The sequence below is a fragment of the Siniperca chuatsi genome, linkage group LG18, assembly GCF_020085105.1.
Source record: "Siniperca chuatsi isolate FFG_IHB_CAS linkage group LG18, ASM2008510v1, whole genome shotgun sequence".
NCBI classification, from domain to species: Eukaryota; Metazoa; Chordata; class Actinopteri; order Centrarchiformes; family Sinipercidae; genus Siniperca; species Siniperca chuatsi.
The window spans coordinates 7,026,812-7,046,735 of record NC_058059.1 but is presented as its reverse complement, the minus strand read 5'-3'; the positions used below and the strand labels follow the sequence as shown (position 1 = coordinate 7,046,735).

The window sequence follows — 19,924 nt, the reverse complement described above, 5'->3', positions numbered from 1 at the left end:
GTGTGTTTCTCTCACTGAATTAAACATATGTCTGACACCCCAGTGCTACTTTACACTGTTTGTAAGGGTTACTACCTCTTTTTTCTCCTCATTCAACACTTGAGCTCAGTCTTGGGAACATTTGTGTACCCATAGCACTTTTATAGGCAATACTATTATAGAATATTATTTTCTTCTTTTTAAATACTGCAATCTGGCGGGGAATTTGTGGATGTTTTTAGTATAGTAAAACCCTTGCCATTGACCATATTAATATTTGAAGGAGCGTGTCATAACTTTTCAAAAAATCGTAGTATTCTAATGATGCCTGGTGCTTTATTAGCGCTGAACTCTTAGCAACCTCATCACAGGCAAACAGTGCTGGAGGGTCTGAAGATGTGTGGTCCCTTAGGACACTCTCTCTCTCTCTCAAGCCCCTCATTACCCTGGAATCAGAGAGGGGGTTTAGCAAGACCATCACACTACCCTTGCCCAGCTTTAATGGTGTCATGTGCCCATGATCAAAGTCTTCATGGCATTTCAATGTTCTACTCCATGCTCATCATGTGTTGATCTATGTCGACTCTCTCCCCCTGTTTTCCCTCTCTGTCAGTGTCTTTCCTTCTCATCCAACACATTCTCTCTCTGTTAGGTTTGACTCAACCCATCAGGGCAGATTAAGAAGTGTATGGTAGAGGTCTTTATGGGTTCTCTTCTACCAAGACCTGACCCAGTACCAAATTCTATTCAGTCTGGTCAGGTCCAGGCTGGGTCCAGTTCTATTGCTGCAGGTCTCAGGTCCATGTATAAATTTGTCTAATACCTGAGTGGATCCAAGTGGATTCGCTCTCAGCTCTGTTCATGTGGTGCGTTGTAATCATTGCAAGGGGCGAAAGGGAATTTTCGGCAACAGTGTCAACCATGGAGTGAAGCTAAACTTGAACATCAGCATGCTAACATGATCACACTGACAACGTTAACATGCTGACATTTAGCAGGTAGTTTTTTTTTTTAAGGTTTTTTTGCCTTTATTGGAAAGCTGATAGTATAGAAGCAGACAGGAAATGAGGAGAGAGAGAGAGAGGGGTATGACATGCAACAGAGGTTCCCAGCCAGAATCGAACTCTGCATCTGAACTATTTGGCTATCTGGACACGCAGCACTTAGGGTTTACCATGGTCACCATCTTAGTTTAACATTTATTAATTAGCACAAAACACAACTTACAGCTGAGGCTGATGAGAAAGCCATTGGTTTTCCAGGTATATATATTTGGTCATAAACTAAAGGTTTGGAGCTGATGATGGTGCTAGATGAAAAGTTAAGGGATTACCAAAATTAGAAAAAAAAAATGCGATTCATCCTGAGGGGAACATAAATTTGTGCACCAGATTTCATGGCAATCCATCCAATAGTTGTCAACACATTTTACTTAAATGTCAACGTTATTGAGTTAGAGTCAGGGCCTCACCAAAGACAGTAGGATTCGTCTTGTGGATGGATCTGTACCTGTCTTATACTATGTGTATGTGCTGTGGCCTGTTATTGTTAAGTTTACAGTTTAGTTTTTTTTATGCAAATTTACGTCCCTCCTTAGACAATTGTCTTCTACTGCTACACCTTGAAGCTTTGTGTCTGTGTGAGTGCTGCATACCCAGTGGATCTTTATGCCCTGTCTGTTGCCAGTCTTTCCCATGAAGCTGGGGCTACTCTGCTCATTTTGTTTTACCTCAGAGCACCTCTAAATATTAATGTGGTCTTCTCCCTGAATTACAGCCTTACAGGCCTGCCAACTCTCTCAGCATTTGTCTACCTGCCTCTCTTTCTCTCCTCCACTTTCCCTCTGTATCTCCCTTCACTACTCTTGGCTTAGTCTTTCCACCCCGAAGGTTAATTTCTGATGATATCAGATGTGATGGGTTGTTGGCTCTCATTCGTCTCTCTCATGATTTTATGACTCTAATCCTGCCACTCGAGCAAAATCCCCTCCTTTATTTTGCCCGGTGGATGGCATTTGGAAGCATTTAGTTTCACAAAGGCATGAGGTTGAAAGCAAACCTGAAATCTAATACTGACATCAATCTGAGCTATCTCCCATCAGATAAATTAATCAACATTGAAATCAGCTTGATGTCAGAGATTTAAATTTGTTGTGTCACACATGTCTTACCTGCTCTTCTTATCACTAACAAATGAATCCAGTTAAATTGGGATAAACAATAGCTGGCTTGGCTGTGGCTGGGACTTGAACAGCAATTCTGAGGATTTCTGAATTTCATATGTTTCTGCTTTTGAAGAACATCTGGAGTGGACCAATAGGATAACATGCAGTCCACTTACCCACATACACTGTCATTGAAATACTCTCAAAAAGACACTAATGATGAGGTGCACTAGTGAAGTGCTCTGAGAAATCAAAGCTAATATTAAACAGACTCTAAGACAACACAATTGCAAACAAATGCAGTGTACCTTTCAGCAATTCTCTTTTTAAAATCAGCCACTCCGAATACTATCATTAGAAAAGAGCCAGCTATATATTTACAACTGGAAAACTGGAAGCATTTATAGTGTTTTTTTTAAATTCATAACTACCCCATTATTGTACAATCATGCCTTCAAAGGCACTATTCACTCTGTCTTATCTAAACATTTGTCAACATGCCAACGCAAACTGCATATGCTATATTATTAGCATCAGTAATCACTGTCAACTGCATAGTCATAGCAGACATTTTGACTTCCTCTTCAGTGCTCAATTATGTTTGCATGAATTATTCTTAGAGCAAAGGCAATGTTTTATGCATAATATATCATAACAGTCACACAGATAATAGTGGAGCAACTGATATTGATCACTACCACTTGCAATCCCATTGCTGATTTATAATATCCTCACTTAATGCAATGAGGCAGCTAAAATATTTTATTTTGTTGCTTTAAGCAGATAAAAACACCAAAATACTTCCTGCCACTTAAAATAATTTTATTGCAGTCAGAGCTGTCCCTGATGGAGAAAGAGAATTTTAAAGCACTGAGTACACATGTTTTGAGGTGGATTAACATTTAATTATACCTTCTATTAGAGCACCACCATAATAACTTTCTCTCTCTGACTGTCTCTCTCTGTCACTTAATAGCTCCACTGGACTGCCACAAAATTAGCATTGCTTTCAGTTGCTGTCTGCCTTTGTAATTCTATATAGGTTTGTCTGTACACACCGTCTGCTTAAATAGGACCCTTGACCATGAAATAATAATGAACAGAATCCTAAGCTTAGAACTTGATTTACATACAGTATGTCATACTGCTCCCGTGATTATAGTATTAACATCTCTGTGTTCAGTGGGGCTGCAAAATGAAAGAGTCTCAGATTAGTCATATAAGTCCTTCTTCATACTGCCATCCTACACACCATTCATCAGATCTACAGAGGCACATCTTCATACCTGCAGTCATGCTGAACCACCTTCATATGTGGCACTGTGAGACAACTCCTATTAAAGCCGTTGGATTTAATTCGGTGAAAATGCTGCAGGTCTGAAATATGCAGCTCAGCGAACTTTTGTCTATTCAGAAACCCATAAGGATTCAAAGGAAACAATATGTATTAATAATATATTGCAAAATGTATCTATCTTCAAAGATAAAGCAACTGACTCCTGAGAGCAGTAATGAGGGCGCTGTGGGCAAAGTGAACAAACATTCCCAAGATCATTATTCCCAAGTTAGACTCAGCCTGGGGAATGGCACCGTGTGTTTGCTGCTGAACAAATAGTACCACTAAAATGTTCATTCAGTTAAAGAATATTCTGTATTCAGTCTTGAAATGCTTTTGAATATAGTGGAATCAGCCTCTTATGCACTTGTTCTATCCGTCAAGGGCAGCCCCCACAATCTTTTTCTTTTCCTCAACAAGCATGAAAGAATTGGGACCATATTAGCACCCGTAACAGGCCATATCTCATTTGATCTACAGCAGTCTGAACATTCACCATTCAAAGTGAAAAGTGAGTGGGTAGGGTTCTGTATATTTGTATGTGCGGGATCAGGAGCTTATATCTCAAAGCATATAGCAGAAAAACATGTCAAACTAATATATCCCTCCCTATAGCCAACACATTAAAAATCAAAGTCCTTCGCCAGGGCTTAAAAAATCTCACAAATAGTATCTACCTTTTTATGATAAACAACATACAGTTCCTGTGAAAAGTGTCTGTCTTGAATGGGAATTTGCACAAGGAAACTTGGAAACAGGCATAGACATGTCAGAGGTGTGACAGTTAATCTTAAAATTTCTTTTGCTTTTTGTCCCACCAAATGTCACTGTTGGCTCCGAGGGAGCAGCAAGCCAGAGAGTTCAGCACACACCTGTCTCGGTTTTTCTCCCTGCGCTCCTATCTTTTGATGACAAGGACAGAGCCAACGATAGCAAGTATTTTTTTATTTCCTAAGACCGGACGACAGCAAGTCTTTCAGCAGATGTGTGTTCACAGACCCCCTCAATAAGCCTAGCCCCCAGTGGCAAAGGGCACAGCAACTGTCCCCGTGGCCATGGAAATAGCCCATCCCCTTCTAACTCCTCCCCATCCACAACCTCTATAGAGTAAAACAGCTTGACAGGAAGATTAGGCAAGAGGGAGGGATGGAGAAAAAAGAAAAAGAAAGACAAAACAAGGCAATGCTGAGTTACGGTGGGATGAAGCGGGGAGGAGGAGTAGGAAGAGTGCTGCTCCTTTTCTCCTTTTCAGCTGAAACAGTCTCAGGAGCTGCCCCCCAGCAACAGAGGGAGAAAAGCATGATGAATAATTAACTTCAAGAAATGTCACAAGCGGCAGAGAGAAGTGTAATCATTTCTCTGTTGGGTTTAGAGATCTGTTTTTTATTCTTTTCCTTTATGCCCTGTAGTGCTGCACTACCATGAGACTCTGAGCACAGGACTGCAACTAGTCCCCTAAAAGCATCCAATACATTCCCCTACATACTTTTCAAATAAAAGCAAATAAATCATTAATATTTGGGCCTTTTAGCAGCATCACAGAGACATCTCACAGAGGTCTTCTACATTTTTAATCAAGTCATTGATGTCAGTCTCATTAGCTGTAAAATCACATTTAAGGAGCAGGAATCTCTGGTGGTAATGGTTTAATCAATGTCAGGAAGGCTTGAGCTTTGTTTCTTTTTAGTTCTGCAGAACACAACATGCCCTCTCAGAATGAATAAAAGATTAAAATGACAAATTACTGTCTTCATGTTCTAAACAAGCTAAATTTGTCCTCTTCCCTATAAACCTCAGAGCTGTGAAAATGAGTTATGGATTATCATGACCTAGTTTAATGAGGTAATTGCAGATATATATCATTTCTATTGTATTTTTTCATAGATTTAGATACCAAAGAGGACCAATAGTTGCTCCCACATGCATTAGTGTGTTCTAAATTCAAGGTCAGCCTGCTTTTCATGTATAAAAGAGAGGGTACTGGAGGATAATGGACATGGCAAAGATAATGTTTAGCTTTCAGTGGACATAGTATTTTTAACACCATGTACTACACTTTTTTGCCTCTCAGTGCTCAGCTCTGTTGTTACTGCAGCAGACATTGTAAAGGAGACTGTAATGACATGGATGATTTAATGCTAAAGAACGCTTAAAGATTTTTCTCCTATCGATGTGTTTGTTAATCAGGCACACTCTAAATGATATTCCTTATGAGTAAACACATGGATTGTTCAAAATGAGATGCTGATTTTAACAGTATTTATCTTCTTTTTAGATGACATTGAGTAATTGTGCCTGTATAGTACTGCTTGTGTAATATGGAGATTTATCTGTAGAAAGAAGTTCAAGAAGCTACCCATTCATAATTTGTTATTTGAAGTGTTGGATAGCACTATCAGGGCAATAGAAATGTGCAGTCACTGTATGCACAAGAAAAATGTAAGGCAGAGCCGCTAGGGGGACCCCAGAGGAACAATGAGCCGTGGGCGCCGGTATTCTTGCCCCAGGTTTGCTGCATGGTAATTAGTTTGTGATCATTTGACTAAACACATTGATTTAAGAATATGCACCATTCAGGAAATATTAAAAATTAATACTGAAATATTGAAAGGTATCTAAAATAGATCTTGACACATGGCCCCTCTTTTTCTATAAAAAATACAGGAGCCACATGGTCCCTTACTATTTCTGTTATTGCCACACAGACAACCTGAGGCTTTTAGGGCCCCTGAGGGTCTCGTTTCCTGGGGCAGTTGCCTGCTTTGCCTGGTTCCTAATCCACCTTTGACTCAAGGTCTATGAGAAAGCTTCACACCGCACATGTAGTTATTTGTTGGGCAAAATTATTTTAGCACAGTCAAGTCAAGTTTATTTATATAGCACATTTCATACAACAGACATAGACTCAATGTGCTTCAAAATAAAAGCCAGCAAGCAAGAAAAAATAGGTATAAATCATGCATGACAAAAACATTAAGTAGGTATTACATATATGGAAACATAAGATAAGATAAAAACAACAAGATAAAAAGGTATTACAATAAAAATGGAATAATATAAGTAGATATTATCGTTATTATGAAAAGGGGAATAATAATGATAATAATATTGATTCTATGATTTAAAAAATGTACCCGTTAACCACACACTTTAAATCTAACTAAAAGCTTCCGAAAAAAGATATGTTTTTAGTCTGCTTTTGAAGGAAGACACTGTTGCAGACCTTAGTTCATGTGGTAGAGAATTCCAGAGAGTTGGACCATAATGACTGAAGGCACCACAAGAATTTGGAATTTATTCTAGGTATGGTGTGGAGACCTTTTCTTGATGATCTAAGGGATCTGTCTGGTGTGTATTCAGTGAGTATGTCAACGATGTAGGTAGGTGCTAAGCCATTCATAGATTTAAAAACACTAAGAAGTCTTTTAAAATCAATTCTTTGTTTTACTGGGAGCCAGTGAAGAGAAGTTAAAATAGGGGTGATGTGTTCAAACCTTTTGGTTTTATGCTCACAAGGTTTTATCAACAGCAACATTAAAGAGTGAATCTGGTGCCTCAAAGCTTTTGATCCTACTAAAAGAATCTCTGTTTTGTCCTTATTTATTTGTAAAAGTTTTTGGCCATCCAATACTTGATATCAGCAATGCACTGGATGAGGTCATTCACTGGGCTAAGGTAGTTCAAAGTACAAATATGTATAACTGTGTGTCATCAGCATATGAGTGATATGAAATGTTGTGTTGCTGATGGACCCAAATGGGAGCATATACAAATTAAATAGCAGTGGACCAAGAATTGACCCTTGTGGGACTCCATATGGAATGCCAACTTCATTTGATTCAAAGTTGCCAATAGACACAGAGAAAGATCTACCAGTAAGGTAAGAAATAAGCCATTTCAGAACTGTGCCTCTAAGGCTTAAACAGTGTTCAAGGCGCTGAAGAAGAATTATATGGTCAACTGAAGAAGAAGTACCAGAATAGAAACTTTATGGTTGTCTGAGCTCATTTTAAGGTCATTAACAACTCAGTGACATGAACACATCACACCTGGTCTATGAAACAGATATTCTTTCCACAATAAATTTGATCTTGCTGTTTCTTCACATACCAGATTAGATTTTAAATTTGCTGATTTAGCCAAATATTTTTTAAAGAAGCAAAACTTCTTGAATTGTGAATGAACATTTGGACAACTTTTGTTATAGTAGTAACTTGAAACAAATATGTGTTGCATGGACATTTTTAGCCATACTAGTGGGGTGGCTATAGGGATGGCAATGTCAGTCAGTCAGTCAGTCAGGCTACCACTTTGGTCCAGGCTAAAATAACTCAACAACTACTGGATTGTTTGCCATAAAATTTGGTATAGACATTCATAATCCCCAGAGGATGAATCTTACTGACTTTGGTGCTCCCCTGACTTTCCATCTAGCGCCACTGGCAGGTTGACATTTGTGGTTTGACTGTAATATCTTGGCAACTATTGGATGGATTGCCATGAAATTTGGGACAGACATTCATATTTACCTCAGGATGAACTACCTGCAAAACTAGTGAGCCCACAACTGTACTTTGTGTTTATTGCTAATTAGCAAATGTTAGCATGCTAACACGCTGCACTAAGATGGTGACAGTGGTAAATATTATGCTGAACATCAGCATGTTAACACGTCAGTATATCACCATGCTAAATTTAGCATTTAGCTCAAAGTGCCACTGTGCCCAAATAAAGACTCACATAGCTTCTAGCATGACTGTAGACTCACGCTACATCCACACTACTACATTTTCGTTTTACACATGAGTTTTGTTACATTTACACCTATTGTCCACTACTACAGTGTTTTCGAGCCCCAAAAACAGATACGTTTGGAAATTATGCTGGCCCTGTTTTCGTTTGAAACAAAAACAGAAGTTCGCACATTGCTATTTTATTTTATTTTTTTGGCACTGTTAAAGTTGTTATTTTTAGTTTTTCTTTTCAGAAATGTAGAAATCTGTGCTCACTGAGCAAAAAAACTAAACAAAAAAAATCTTCAATTAAAAAAACAATGATTATTATTGTTATTATCATTATTAGAGAGTTATTACCAAGTTAAAAACAAGGAATACAGTACAATCAAAGTGAACAGCAATGAAAAACAATATGCCTTAATATGGCTCAGATATAAAACCAGTCAGAATAGACAGAATAAAGAAAGCATACCCTAATTGCCCATCTAAAGCGTGTAAGAGGACAGAAGTTTTTTTGACTCTCTGCTAAGCTTCCCTTAAATGGCAAATCAGTGAGAAGAGAGAAGAGACTCTCCCCAATGGAGCAATCAGCATGTTAATACTGAAGCAAAACACCTCAAAATTCTCCCTTGTATTAGAACCCATTTTAAATAACCTAACAATAGCATTTAATTAACAGGGAGTTACACCTGAGCATTTAGATTTTAACCAAAGAAGTCTCTCTTGTTATTTCACTTGTCTTCCTCTTTAATTATTCTGAATTAAAGTCTCGCTGAGATTCTCTGGGGCTTTAATTAGGGACTGAATTAAAGTTATGTAAATACAGTTGGAAGCCGCAGAGTCTTTAAATAGAGTTGTGTTGCATCTGTTATTTTATTTTCTTTCTTTTTTTCTGAAAGGGAAAACATCCTAAGACTTTCTTTTGAAGTTTGTCAAATCACTCCAGGGTACTTTTCCCTTAGGTGTTTGTGTGGATTGATACTTTTTCTCAAATGGCTATGACACAAAAACTATTTCTGCAAATGATGCCATTTTTGTTTCTCTGAATGTGTGTGAAAATGTGATGCATTTTGTGTGTGTTTCTATGTGTATGTCTGTTTTCTGCATATATACTTGAGTATTTATTTTGTTGTATAAGAATTAATTGGAAACTGGGATGCATGAAGTTACCTGCCTATGAATGTATTAATGACTGATTTTCCACCTCCAATTTAATGATCCACTGTGAAAATGAAAAGAACAGGATCAACCTCCCCATTGGGCTAGATTAAATCCAAACTAAGTGCCTGGGCCCAGACTGCAAGCTTCTGTCTCTGAATAATAATGGATTCTTTCAGCTGTGTTTGTCATCAAATTAGCCCTCTACTTCAGACGAGGCGCTCTCAGAGTGCAATTCCCGACAACGACGGAATTCAAATTAGGCAAAGTCAGTTTGAGGTTTGTAAGCTTTAAAAAGGAGAATGAGTTTCATTTGTGAAGGTGATGATTGCTGTAGGAGGTAAAATGACAGTGTTCAAGTTCATAAAAACACCTTCCTTCCTGTGATGCAGCTGCGTTCATGCTGATTCTGAGTCACGTTACAGGAGAAACAGTAAAATCAACCAGCAATTGCAGCCTGCAGCTTTCTCTATATGCTCTAAATCCAACCCTCATTCTTAACCATGAGGCCTTTGAAGCTTCTCCATCAGTGCACACTTTAAAATGTTTCTTTTTTGTCTCCCAAATAAACACTGCAACTGTATAGAGTGCATTTGTAAGCATGGAGGAAGGCTGTTAGTCTTGAGGCTGAATTCACTTTTGTTTGTCTTCCTGCCTTGAATTTTGTGTTCAAGGGACTCAGGTTGAATTCCTCCTGCTCCTCTCTGCCTGACACACTATTCTTCTTGTACCTTTGATCAACCCAGGAGAGGAAAACTTGCTTTAGGAAGCACCATCACTCCAACACAGCAGGGGGAAACACAGAGCAGGAGGGGGCAAGGAAGAAGAGATGGAAACTTTTTCCTTTTTCCCTCTGGCCCGTTCTGTCTTAAACATTCTCTCTAAAGGATTGAGCAACAATTAAAAGATCGGTTCGGGGCATCCAATGAAGTGATGGCAAGCTTGAATCTGAAATAGCTGAGACAGGTGGATGTGAACTGCAAGTGTGTCTTTCATTTATAAAATGGTCTTCAGAAAGAATTTTATCATAAGTAATGACTTCAAGCATAGGCCCACAATCAAGGATTTATAAAAACATACTTTAACATGAAATACTCATCTTCTATCAGTGTCTTTTGAATGAAGTTTAAGTCAATTTGAAACACACATAACTAATGTGAGTACATAAATTCTGTAGATTTTCATAATCAGGAGGCTACAGATTTTGTTGACCTTGCTGTCGAAGCCCTGTTAGCCCATGCTACAATCCACAATTCACCCTTTCCGGTTGAAAAAATACTTTATTTTTTTCTGTTTTATTCTTCTAACTAAACAGCAAAACAAATAACCTTCTGATTTAAAAAATGATAATAATTTAACTCTAACCACTCATGTAGTACACAACCAGGTTCAATTTTACAGCATCCGCTTTATCCAGGACAGTCCACCTTGTCATGGAGAGTTCAAAGCAATTGCAGACACGTTCACAATCTTAAACAGCCAGGGTAGGCAATGGATGAGCTCTAACCAAGTAGTACTCCAGGCCAATAAATGAAGCAGAGGTGGGTAAGAGAGATTTTTCCAGAATTAGGTTATTCCTGCAAGATTAACTTCTTGTAACATCACATACATAGTTTCAGTGGATTCACTTGGTCTCTCCATCCTCATGGCAAACAGTTGTGTGGGCAGTAGACACTCTGCACACTTTTGAAAAGAAACTCTAATCTTGTTTTGGAAAGAAACCCTACATATGCAGCGGGAGACTCTAAATGAGGCAAAAATCATGTTACATCTTATTTCCAGAAAATGTACGCCGTTGAGAGGCAGCTGAAATAGCTTTGAATTGTTTGCTGTGAACAACGGCAGTACTTTGTAATGGATTGATTTGGTCTGTGTCTCGCTCTTTTTCCCTTCAGGACTGAAGCAGATCCATGCCCTGTCCATTCAGGGGAACTATGAGCTACGCATAGACTTGGAGGACTTTGAAAATAGCACTGCATATGCCCAGTATGGTACCTTTGGAGTAGGCCTCTTCTCAGTGGACCCTGATGATGATGGATACCCTTTGACTGTGGGAGACTATTCTGGCAATGCAGGTATATATGTTCAGTGAACTAGTTAGCTTTGCTTGCAATATTTCCTGTGCTTGTACTCTGATTAGTATACACTATTTTTGTTTTTGCACATTTTTTTTTTCATTTAACCTAATTGTGAACACAGAAGTCACAGCAGTGGGTGAAACCTCCAGCCAACATGCTGCCTTCTGGTAAAATAATAGCAAGTTATTTTTACAGAGCAGTAAGTGTGTCCACTTGTTAAACCAGTTACATAGAAAGAGGGATTCCTAGTGTCTGTGTCTCTGCTCACCAACCATCAGATCCAAGCCAGCTACCTGTCACCTTGATCAAATTACTGCCAATTAATTGCACTGCTTGACCTGCAGCGTAAACAAAAACCTGCTGTTGAAATGAAGAAGCAATTTAAAGAACCTTTGGGGAGCACTGCTCCGAGAACACAGAGAGAATGGGGACAGATATGAGAGATGGAGCAGGGAAGAGAAGTGGAGAGGAAGGAGGGAGGGCAGGAAGAAACTAGGATGAAGGAACAAGGGGGACAGGTGTGAGAGAAGAAGAGAGTAATAGAAGAGAGGAAGGGGTAAATAAAAATAACGATTGAGGTATCCAAGGGACAGAGGAGGCAGAGAAGTAAAAAAAAAAAGCAAACCAGAAGGGAAGGAAAAAATGTGTGTGTGTAAAAGCTTTTTCCCCAGATATGGTGTCTGCTAAAAAGTCCTGTAATGCTCCTGGCTTGTCCTTAGCATGGCCTGACCTTGAACTCATCTGCCTGTTGGACATTTATGTCCAGTACTCAAACTCTCTCAGGATGCTCATGCTCTCACCTCAGCTTCCCTCTGGCAGTGCTACTGTTATTATTATTAGTAGCATTTTGCTCTGCTGTGGCTGCTTTCCGATCAGCTGACAGGTGCTCATTTGGGCTGGGAGCAGCTGGATCTTAATGGGCATCAGAGGAGGCTGCTGGCCCCCAGCCACCAAGGTGACATTCTTGCACCTTGCAAATGAGCCTTTAAGTGCTTCTGTTTTGTTTTTTTCCCTCTTTTCTACCTCTTCTGGACATCATCCCATTGTTGACACAATTGAGCTGCTTTTTTTTCTTCTTTTTCCTCCCCCACTATCTCTTTTCTCCTAATGTCGAGCAGCACACAACATGAATATCAGACATGCCTGTCAGATTATTTTTCCCGCTGACTTGTTACCATGGTAATGCCAAATGGAGAACAGAATAGGACAGAGTGAGAGGGTAAGGAGCTTGGCGGCCACATCCTGGGCAATTAAGGGCTGTTTGATGCCCTGACGAGCTGTTAGCCATCACCTGATGGCTGGTGAGCGGTCTTTCATTCTGCTCTCAGCTTTATCCTTCTATCCACTTCTGTTCACAGTGTGAAGCCTGCTTTAGAAAGAAAGGAAAGGACAGAGAGTGAAGGGGAGGTATTGGGAGTTTATTGAACATTATGAGCTCTTTGAACATCCATTTTTTCAAAACTTTAGGTTGACAGCGTTGTTTTCATTTTGCTTATATGTCTCTTAGAGCAGTGGCTTGCAAAACAGTTATCAATGTAGAGAGTGAGGTCTTTATGGTCTTAAGGTCTTTAAGGGAACTTAGGTGAATCAACTTACCTGTGCCGCATCCCTGCAGTGGTCTTAAATCATTGTCATATTCACAATCCCAGGTTGCAGGGAAGAATGCCCTCTCATTGGCTATTATGTATACTTTTCAAGATTTCAGTACCAGTTACAAAAATGCATAAGAGATTAATACTGATGCTACAAGAAAGAATTAAATCAACATATGTTATTAAGTCCATTAAGTATGTCTTTTCTCTCCTCTTATACCATTTCTGTCCATTAACTGACAGACACCCGGGGGTGGGGGGCGTTATTAAAAATAGGAAAATAAAAAGGTCACCACAGAATCTTTGATAAATTGGCTATAAAGCCATCTGACCTTCTGCTTTAGATAATGAGAAGCAATACTCTGGAGAACTGTGGAGCTTTATTTTTTATTCTTGCATTTATAGAAATGATTAATTAAAAGTCTTATGCCATGTTAATCACTTGTGGATATGTCTAATTACTGGTTTCTAATATTGGACCTAAGAATATGTTGGTGAAAGACACAGAGAAGATGCAATAGTTGTTGCTTAATACGTTTCCCAAATCTCCCAGCTCTTTTAAATAAACGTACATCTATATCCTACTATTTGTAAATGTAACGACACATTCACATTTCGTTGCACATCTTTTCCCGCCCTAGGTGACTCTCTGCTGAAGCACAATGGAATGAAGTTCACCACCAAAGACAGGGATAACGACCACTCGGAGAACAACTGCGCCTCCTTCTACCATGGTGCCTGGTGGTACCGCAACTGCCACACCTCCAACCTTAACGGCCAGTACCTGCGCGGTCAGCACACCTCCTATGCCGATGGCATCGAGTGGTCCTCCTGGACTGGCTGGCAGTACTCCCTCAAGTTCTCCGAGATGAAGATACGACCTACCCGTGACCCAGAGAATAAATGAGAAAGACAAAAGAGAAAGAAGAAAAAATAAGAAATTTTTTGAAACATTACAAACCACAATTTCTGACAGCTAGGCAGAGTTACTTGTCTTGATATTGTTTATTCGCTAAAACATACCTCTTTGAGTTTAGTTGACTCTGCTGTTTGCCTCCTGATGTCTCTCTCCCTTTTTGCTCCTCTTCCTCCATCACTCAGCTACTAGTGTCATGCTGGCTACCATTATCCTTCCTCCTGGTCCCTTTCTTGAAAAAATAATGCAACCATCATCCCTTTATTTTTGATCATTCAGTTCACAAAAACAGCATACCAGATCTCCGAACCCACAGCCCACTGCGCTAGTCTGACATGGTGGTCCAACCATCCCCTGCAGAATCACGCACCAGTGATTTCCTCCTGACATGTAACCCTGACCTCATCTGTGCTGACATGGCACTTAGATTGTGGTTCAGTCTCACTAACCATTGCTGTATAATAGAAAGAGAAAAGCCCTCCATAAAATATGAAAAGGAGATACAATCCTCCTTTTTCCCCATCTGCAAAGGAAGTCCAGAGTTTCACCGGTGAGAAGGGACAGCACAGTGGTACACTATGTTGCATTTACATCCTTGATCTGTGTGAATGAGACCCAGCAGGGTAGTGGCAAGAAGTGCGGGGCCTCAGATAATGAGAGGGAGACAGAGAGAACAAGGAAACAATTTGACAAGAGGTAAATTAGTTGAAGGAAAGGGGGCAGAGTGAATCAAAGGGGAGAGAGGAAGTGGAAGAAGAGGAGGTGCGAAAAGAATGAAAAAGAGAAATGAGAAAAAGAAAGAGACGGAGGATCTCATTCATCTGACTTGGGCCATTAGGGAGCATATTGGGCACTTTGTCTGATCTGCCTGCCAGCTGAGTACTGGCCAACTGATGCAGAACTCACAGATGGTAACCCAGCACTTTGTGTGTGTGTGTGTGTGTGTGTGTGTGTCTGTGTGTGTGTGTACGACAGAGAGAGACAGACAGAGTTCTCTAACACTATCAATTTCCTGTCATGAGTTCAGTAGAGCGTTTCAACTGACTACAATGTTTAGCACAGACTAAACATGATGCATGGCTGGCATACCTTCACTCTCTCCATCTAAGTAGTTAACATAAAATAACAAAGCCTGCAATGTATGCACATGTAATAGGAAGACCAATGGATCACAGAATGAAAGAGGAATGTCATACCTGCCCCGTTGATCTTATTTTCTTGGACCTGCTAAGCAAATGTTACATTTTTGCCAACAAACCCCATTCCCATTTCTCTGGTTTGTCCTCTGTTTTGAATTTTTTTTCTCCTTTCCAGGTGATTATTATGGGATTTGTTTGTGTGACACAGTTTCTCTTTTCATGAAAACGGAGATAAAGTTGCTGTAAAATAAGATTTGACGCTCTCAACCACTGTCTTTTTCTTCTGAGTAGGAATTCTATAATGTGTTATGGCAAAAACAAAATTGCCTAAAGCAAACAAAAAAAAAACAATGACAGAAAAAGAAAAAAAAATGTCATGAAGAAAAAACACAAAGGCAACCTGTGGGCAGAAAATACTGCAATTCTGATTTTTCTGTCTCTTTTTTTTTTGTCGGTGAATCAACTTTTTTCAGTTTCATCGAGTTTCTTTGGATGTACTTAAAGCTTTAAAAAATATCTCTAGATTTTATTGTACAGTGTGTATGACTTTTAGAGCATGTGAAGCTGTTTTCTTACTATGCTAAAACACAAAGAGTACTCAAGCACATGGACTTAACAAAATCCACCATTTTAAAAAATATAAAGAAGATGTATTTACAGAACTATACCCCTTCCTCTACCTGAACGACAGGTGGGAGTGGCCCGTGCCGTGCCGCTCTTAAGGTCGAAAATAAGTGAAGAGGAGGAATGTGATTATCCCTCAAGCACATGCCCATTCAAATCTGCAGCACAAATGTAAATCTTTTATGGAGGCAATATATGAGAGAGATTTCAAACCACTTGGCACATTAGCTGCCTTGCTGGACATATGCAATCTTTCTGACATCTTGGCTTTGGAAAGTCCTGTGGCACTGGGAGACAGTTCTGAATGTGTGCTGAAAGGTGTCACCCCAGCTGACAGTGAGTTGAAGTGTAGCACCGAGCAATGTTGCACTGAATACCTCTGACACTGGAATAGCTGTGATTTTTTTCTATCATCACCGGTGCTTGGAAGGAGCTCTCATTGCTGTGTGTGTTTCTGCAGCACCTCGGCTGTGTACATACAGCTGTACTTCATGTCTCGGTGACCTCTCTTCAACATCAAAGCACAGACACATGTTACAAATACTTGCTGATGTTATTATGGCACAGTATGAGGTATGATAACGTCAGAGCATATAGCAAATTTAAAATAAGTTGGAAATGTATGAAGTCACTTAAGGAGAAGGAACTGGACTGTGTGTGAGAACGTATGCAAATGTATGTGTGTGTCTCTGTGCTAGACAGAGGGTGTGTGTGTGCACATGTGTGCGTCTACAGTGTCTCTGTGTGTACACATATATGCACATGCTTTGGTTTGTACATGCCCATGTGCATGAGCCAGACGACAGAGCGGGAGGCTGATCGCGTCTCTCTGTGGAATTTTGAAGTAATGTGATGCTTATGTACAACTTGCCTCCCCTGCTGTTTGTGTTGATAACAGAGAGATTTACATAATTATGATGAACTATTACTTATTGTGATTGTGAACCCATAAGAGTGGACACCACCTTTTGGTACTGTGTTGATCTGCGCTCGTACCCTAAAACCCTGAGAACCCACTCCCAAATCTTTATTCACTTCAACACAACGTTGTGCTCACTGTATATGTTAATGCTATGTTGCCCCTTGTTATTTAAATGTAAAGACAAGTATTATTTGCCATGCCCCTTTCTGTGTTTTGTTGAGTGAATGTCTTTATGTCACTCTCTCTGCTGCAGCTTGCTAAGTCTCCAATGGATAGAGATGATAAAAAAGTGAAATCAGAGGCTCTAATCATTCCCAGTTATCCCGCTCATTACAGTGCATCAGCACGCTCCTGATCGATCCCGCAGGTCCTCAAACCTATCTTTCTTGCTGTGTACCTCCTTAATTGCCTTAGCCTCTGCTGTCAATTCCCCCTCACTCCATACTGTAACTCTTAAATTCTCCTCTCTTCTCTTTCCAGCTCCAGACTCCCTGCCTCTTTATTGCTCTGCTTTTTGCCCCAGTCCCATTCCTTCAGTCCTAGCGCAGAACTAACTCTCTTTTCTGTTTCTTTTCTTTTTGGTGAAGTACTATAGATTGTTTTGCTGAATCTTGATACTGTGTTTTAATGTTCTTGTAAACATTTAATAAACATTCACATTTTATAAATGGGGAACACCCTGAAGTGTGTGGTATTTTTTTTTTCTTAATGCATCCATGTGTGCTTATAGCTGTGTGGTTGGTATTTGAGTTTGTTTTTTAATCTGAAAATACTGATTTGATCAAGCTGAATAAAAACAGGCAATGAACATGTAGTAGCCTTTAACCTGTCAAAACAAAACTCTGTTAATGTTTTGAAACATCAACCACAATACAGTCCCAATAGAACATGCAGCTTGGTGTGGAAGGTAGCCTAAGCAAACCCAGAATGTAAAAATGTTTTAGGGGCCATGCAGAGAGTTTGGGCTTTATTTACTAAGGTTTTGAGATAACATCTATAAGGTTTTCTGCTGACAACCCAATGTAATAGAGGTAAACTGAATTTTGTTTGTGGAGCTCAAAGATTTTTTAAAAATGCAATGCAATTTTGAAAGAAATGAACTCAGCTCGAACATGTCTTTCCATAAACAAAGTCCCAGTTACTCCACAGAACACAGAAGAGTTTTCACTGATTTATTCCCAAAACATTATCCCAACTAAACTAAATGATGACGAAAACTAAATGATAGACCATTTTGCATTATCTACCTGTGTGGAGCTGTTATCACCAAGAACAAGATTGTACAGCACCATTGCATACCTTGAAACTGGCAATATATTTGAATAAAAATAATAATACGGCAAGTGGAGATATCAGAGGAAATTAATTCGATTTTAATTAGCTTTTTTCTAAAACCATGTACTATCTTAATTTCCACAGATAAGGTGCCTTCACCCTACTGATGTGTAGCGATGTGGGTGGAGTTTCTCTGGTCTTGCTTTTCAAGGGCAGTCCAAGGTACCACAAGAAAGTCTACTACTACTAATTTTCCAGTGATATTTTATTATATATTTGCATAAAAAGTAGCCCATACATATTCAATGTCTGGGTAAGAGCAAATCTAAGGGGATACATTTAAAAATGGTGTCATTGGTAGGAGTAACAGTATGATATTATAGCAGCAACTGAGCAAGTGATACTTGTGAAAGCTGCACTTTTTGTCATTTGAGTATTGATCTATCCAAATAAGATGTCAGTTAAATGAATGGCTGTACCAGTTCCATAATAAAGGGGTTGGCCAGAAAACTTAACTGGGCTTAACTCTGTTCTTCAGGGCCTCAGCTAGCTCACTTTTAACTACACATATCCTGGATATGAGTAATATCTCCCAGAGCAGATCAAGATCAGAGGATCAGATCAGATACCTGTAAACACTAGCTACATTGACATATTATCCCTGTATTGCGTTATTGTGGCAAACGTGTTAGCAAACAGCAAGGCCCGGACTGACATAATAATTCAGGCTGGGAATCCAACATCAGTCCAAGCCAATCTCCACATTCACTCAATTCACAACAGACCACATATACTTTAAGCGTTTTGTTGAAATATTTTTTCTGTTTACTGTTCATGCCATAACATATCTTTTACTTTACGTTTAAAGAAAACATTCAAAACAGTTAAAAACTGCCAAGTGTCCTCAGTTTCTAGTCAATTGCACTTCTGTAATTAAGGCAACAGGAAAAAATATTATATCATTTTGTGCACTTTTGGAGTGTTTGATTTGCACCTGGCATTTCCTCAGAACACGCATTGAGGACACATTGAGATCCAAGGGCTCAGACCACATTCTGAGGTGGTCTGGGCCGCATATGGCCACATTCTTTTAGCAGTGTGTATGCGAATATGTCCTGGGCCATACTGAAGGACCGCCTACTCAACTGACGTCCTCTGCGTAAGCGGAACCGAAGTGCAAAACAACAAGAAGAAGCCACAATAAAAAACAGGCAAAATGGATTCTCGTGATGTCCTCCGGCTGCTCTGCCTCAAATCTCTGTGATTTATGGAATTTCCTGATGGACAGATAGCTTTACTTGTTTACTTTTATTAACGCTAGCTGACTCTGCCCAGACTGGGAGCTCGGAGCACTGGGGGAGTGTTGCTGTTTACCCCAGAGCTTTGGACTGCCGGGAGGAGGAGGTTTAACTTAATAAAGCTGATTAAGCTTTATTTAAGGTTTAAAGCTAATAGGACCGCTAGCTGCATGGCTAACTAGCTAACGGTGGCTACAGTTAGCAGCAGTTAGTGGTTACTTTAGGAACAAGTAAAGCTATCTGTCCATCAGGAGACTACGTAAAAAAGGGAAAACAAGATAATATTTCCCCCATAAAATCCAGTTTCACCAAAATGATTGGATAAAGTTATAAAGTTGTGTTTTTGTACAGTAATCAGTGAGGCCCGGCTCCCAGAAACACTCCACTCTGGCTGCGTCTATTGGTTTTCCAATCTAATTCTTGTCTCATTTGTGGTCTGATAAACAGTAAATTCATCAAATTCAGGTTAAAAACAACAACGCATTTGGTTGGCAAACAGAAATTATGTATGTGTTTATTTACATATAGAGTGGGGAAGTGAGGTCCGATCACAAGTGGTCACTTGAGACCAGTGGCGGCTGGTGACTCAAAAAATTGGGGAGGACAGGAGGAAAATCAACCCACGATGTCATGCTATTTTACACTAGTTGGCTACTTATCTCTACTTTGTTCAACAAAAAATCAAGCAATTAAACAATGGCTTACAA

General features: G+C 39.5%; 1 protein-coding gene across 3 annotated transcripts in view; it reads left to right on the top strand.

Annotated features, from left to right (window-relative positions):
- Window positions 1–17,328, top strand: part of fibcd1b (fibrinogen C domain containing 1b) — a 107,476-nt gene extending 90,148 nt beyond the window's left edge. For all 3 annotated transcript variants that reach the window (XM_044175456.1, XM_044175457.1, XM_044175458.1), the window contains 2 exons: window positions 11,269–11,448; window positions 13,685–17,328. In XM_044175456.1, coding sequence (XP_044031391.1) covers window positions 11,269–11,448; window positions 13,685–13,950 — 446 coding nt within the window. In that variant the 3' untranslated portion in view covers window positions 13,951–17,328. The remainder of the gene's footprint in view (window positions 1–11,268; window positions 11,449–13,684) is intronic.
- Window positions 17,329–19,924: the final 2,596 nt, after the last annotated feature.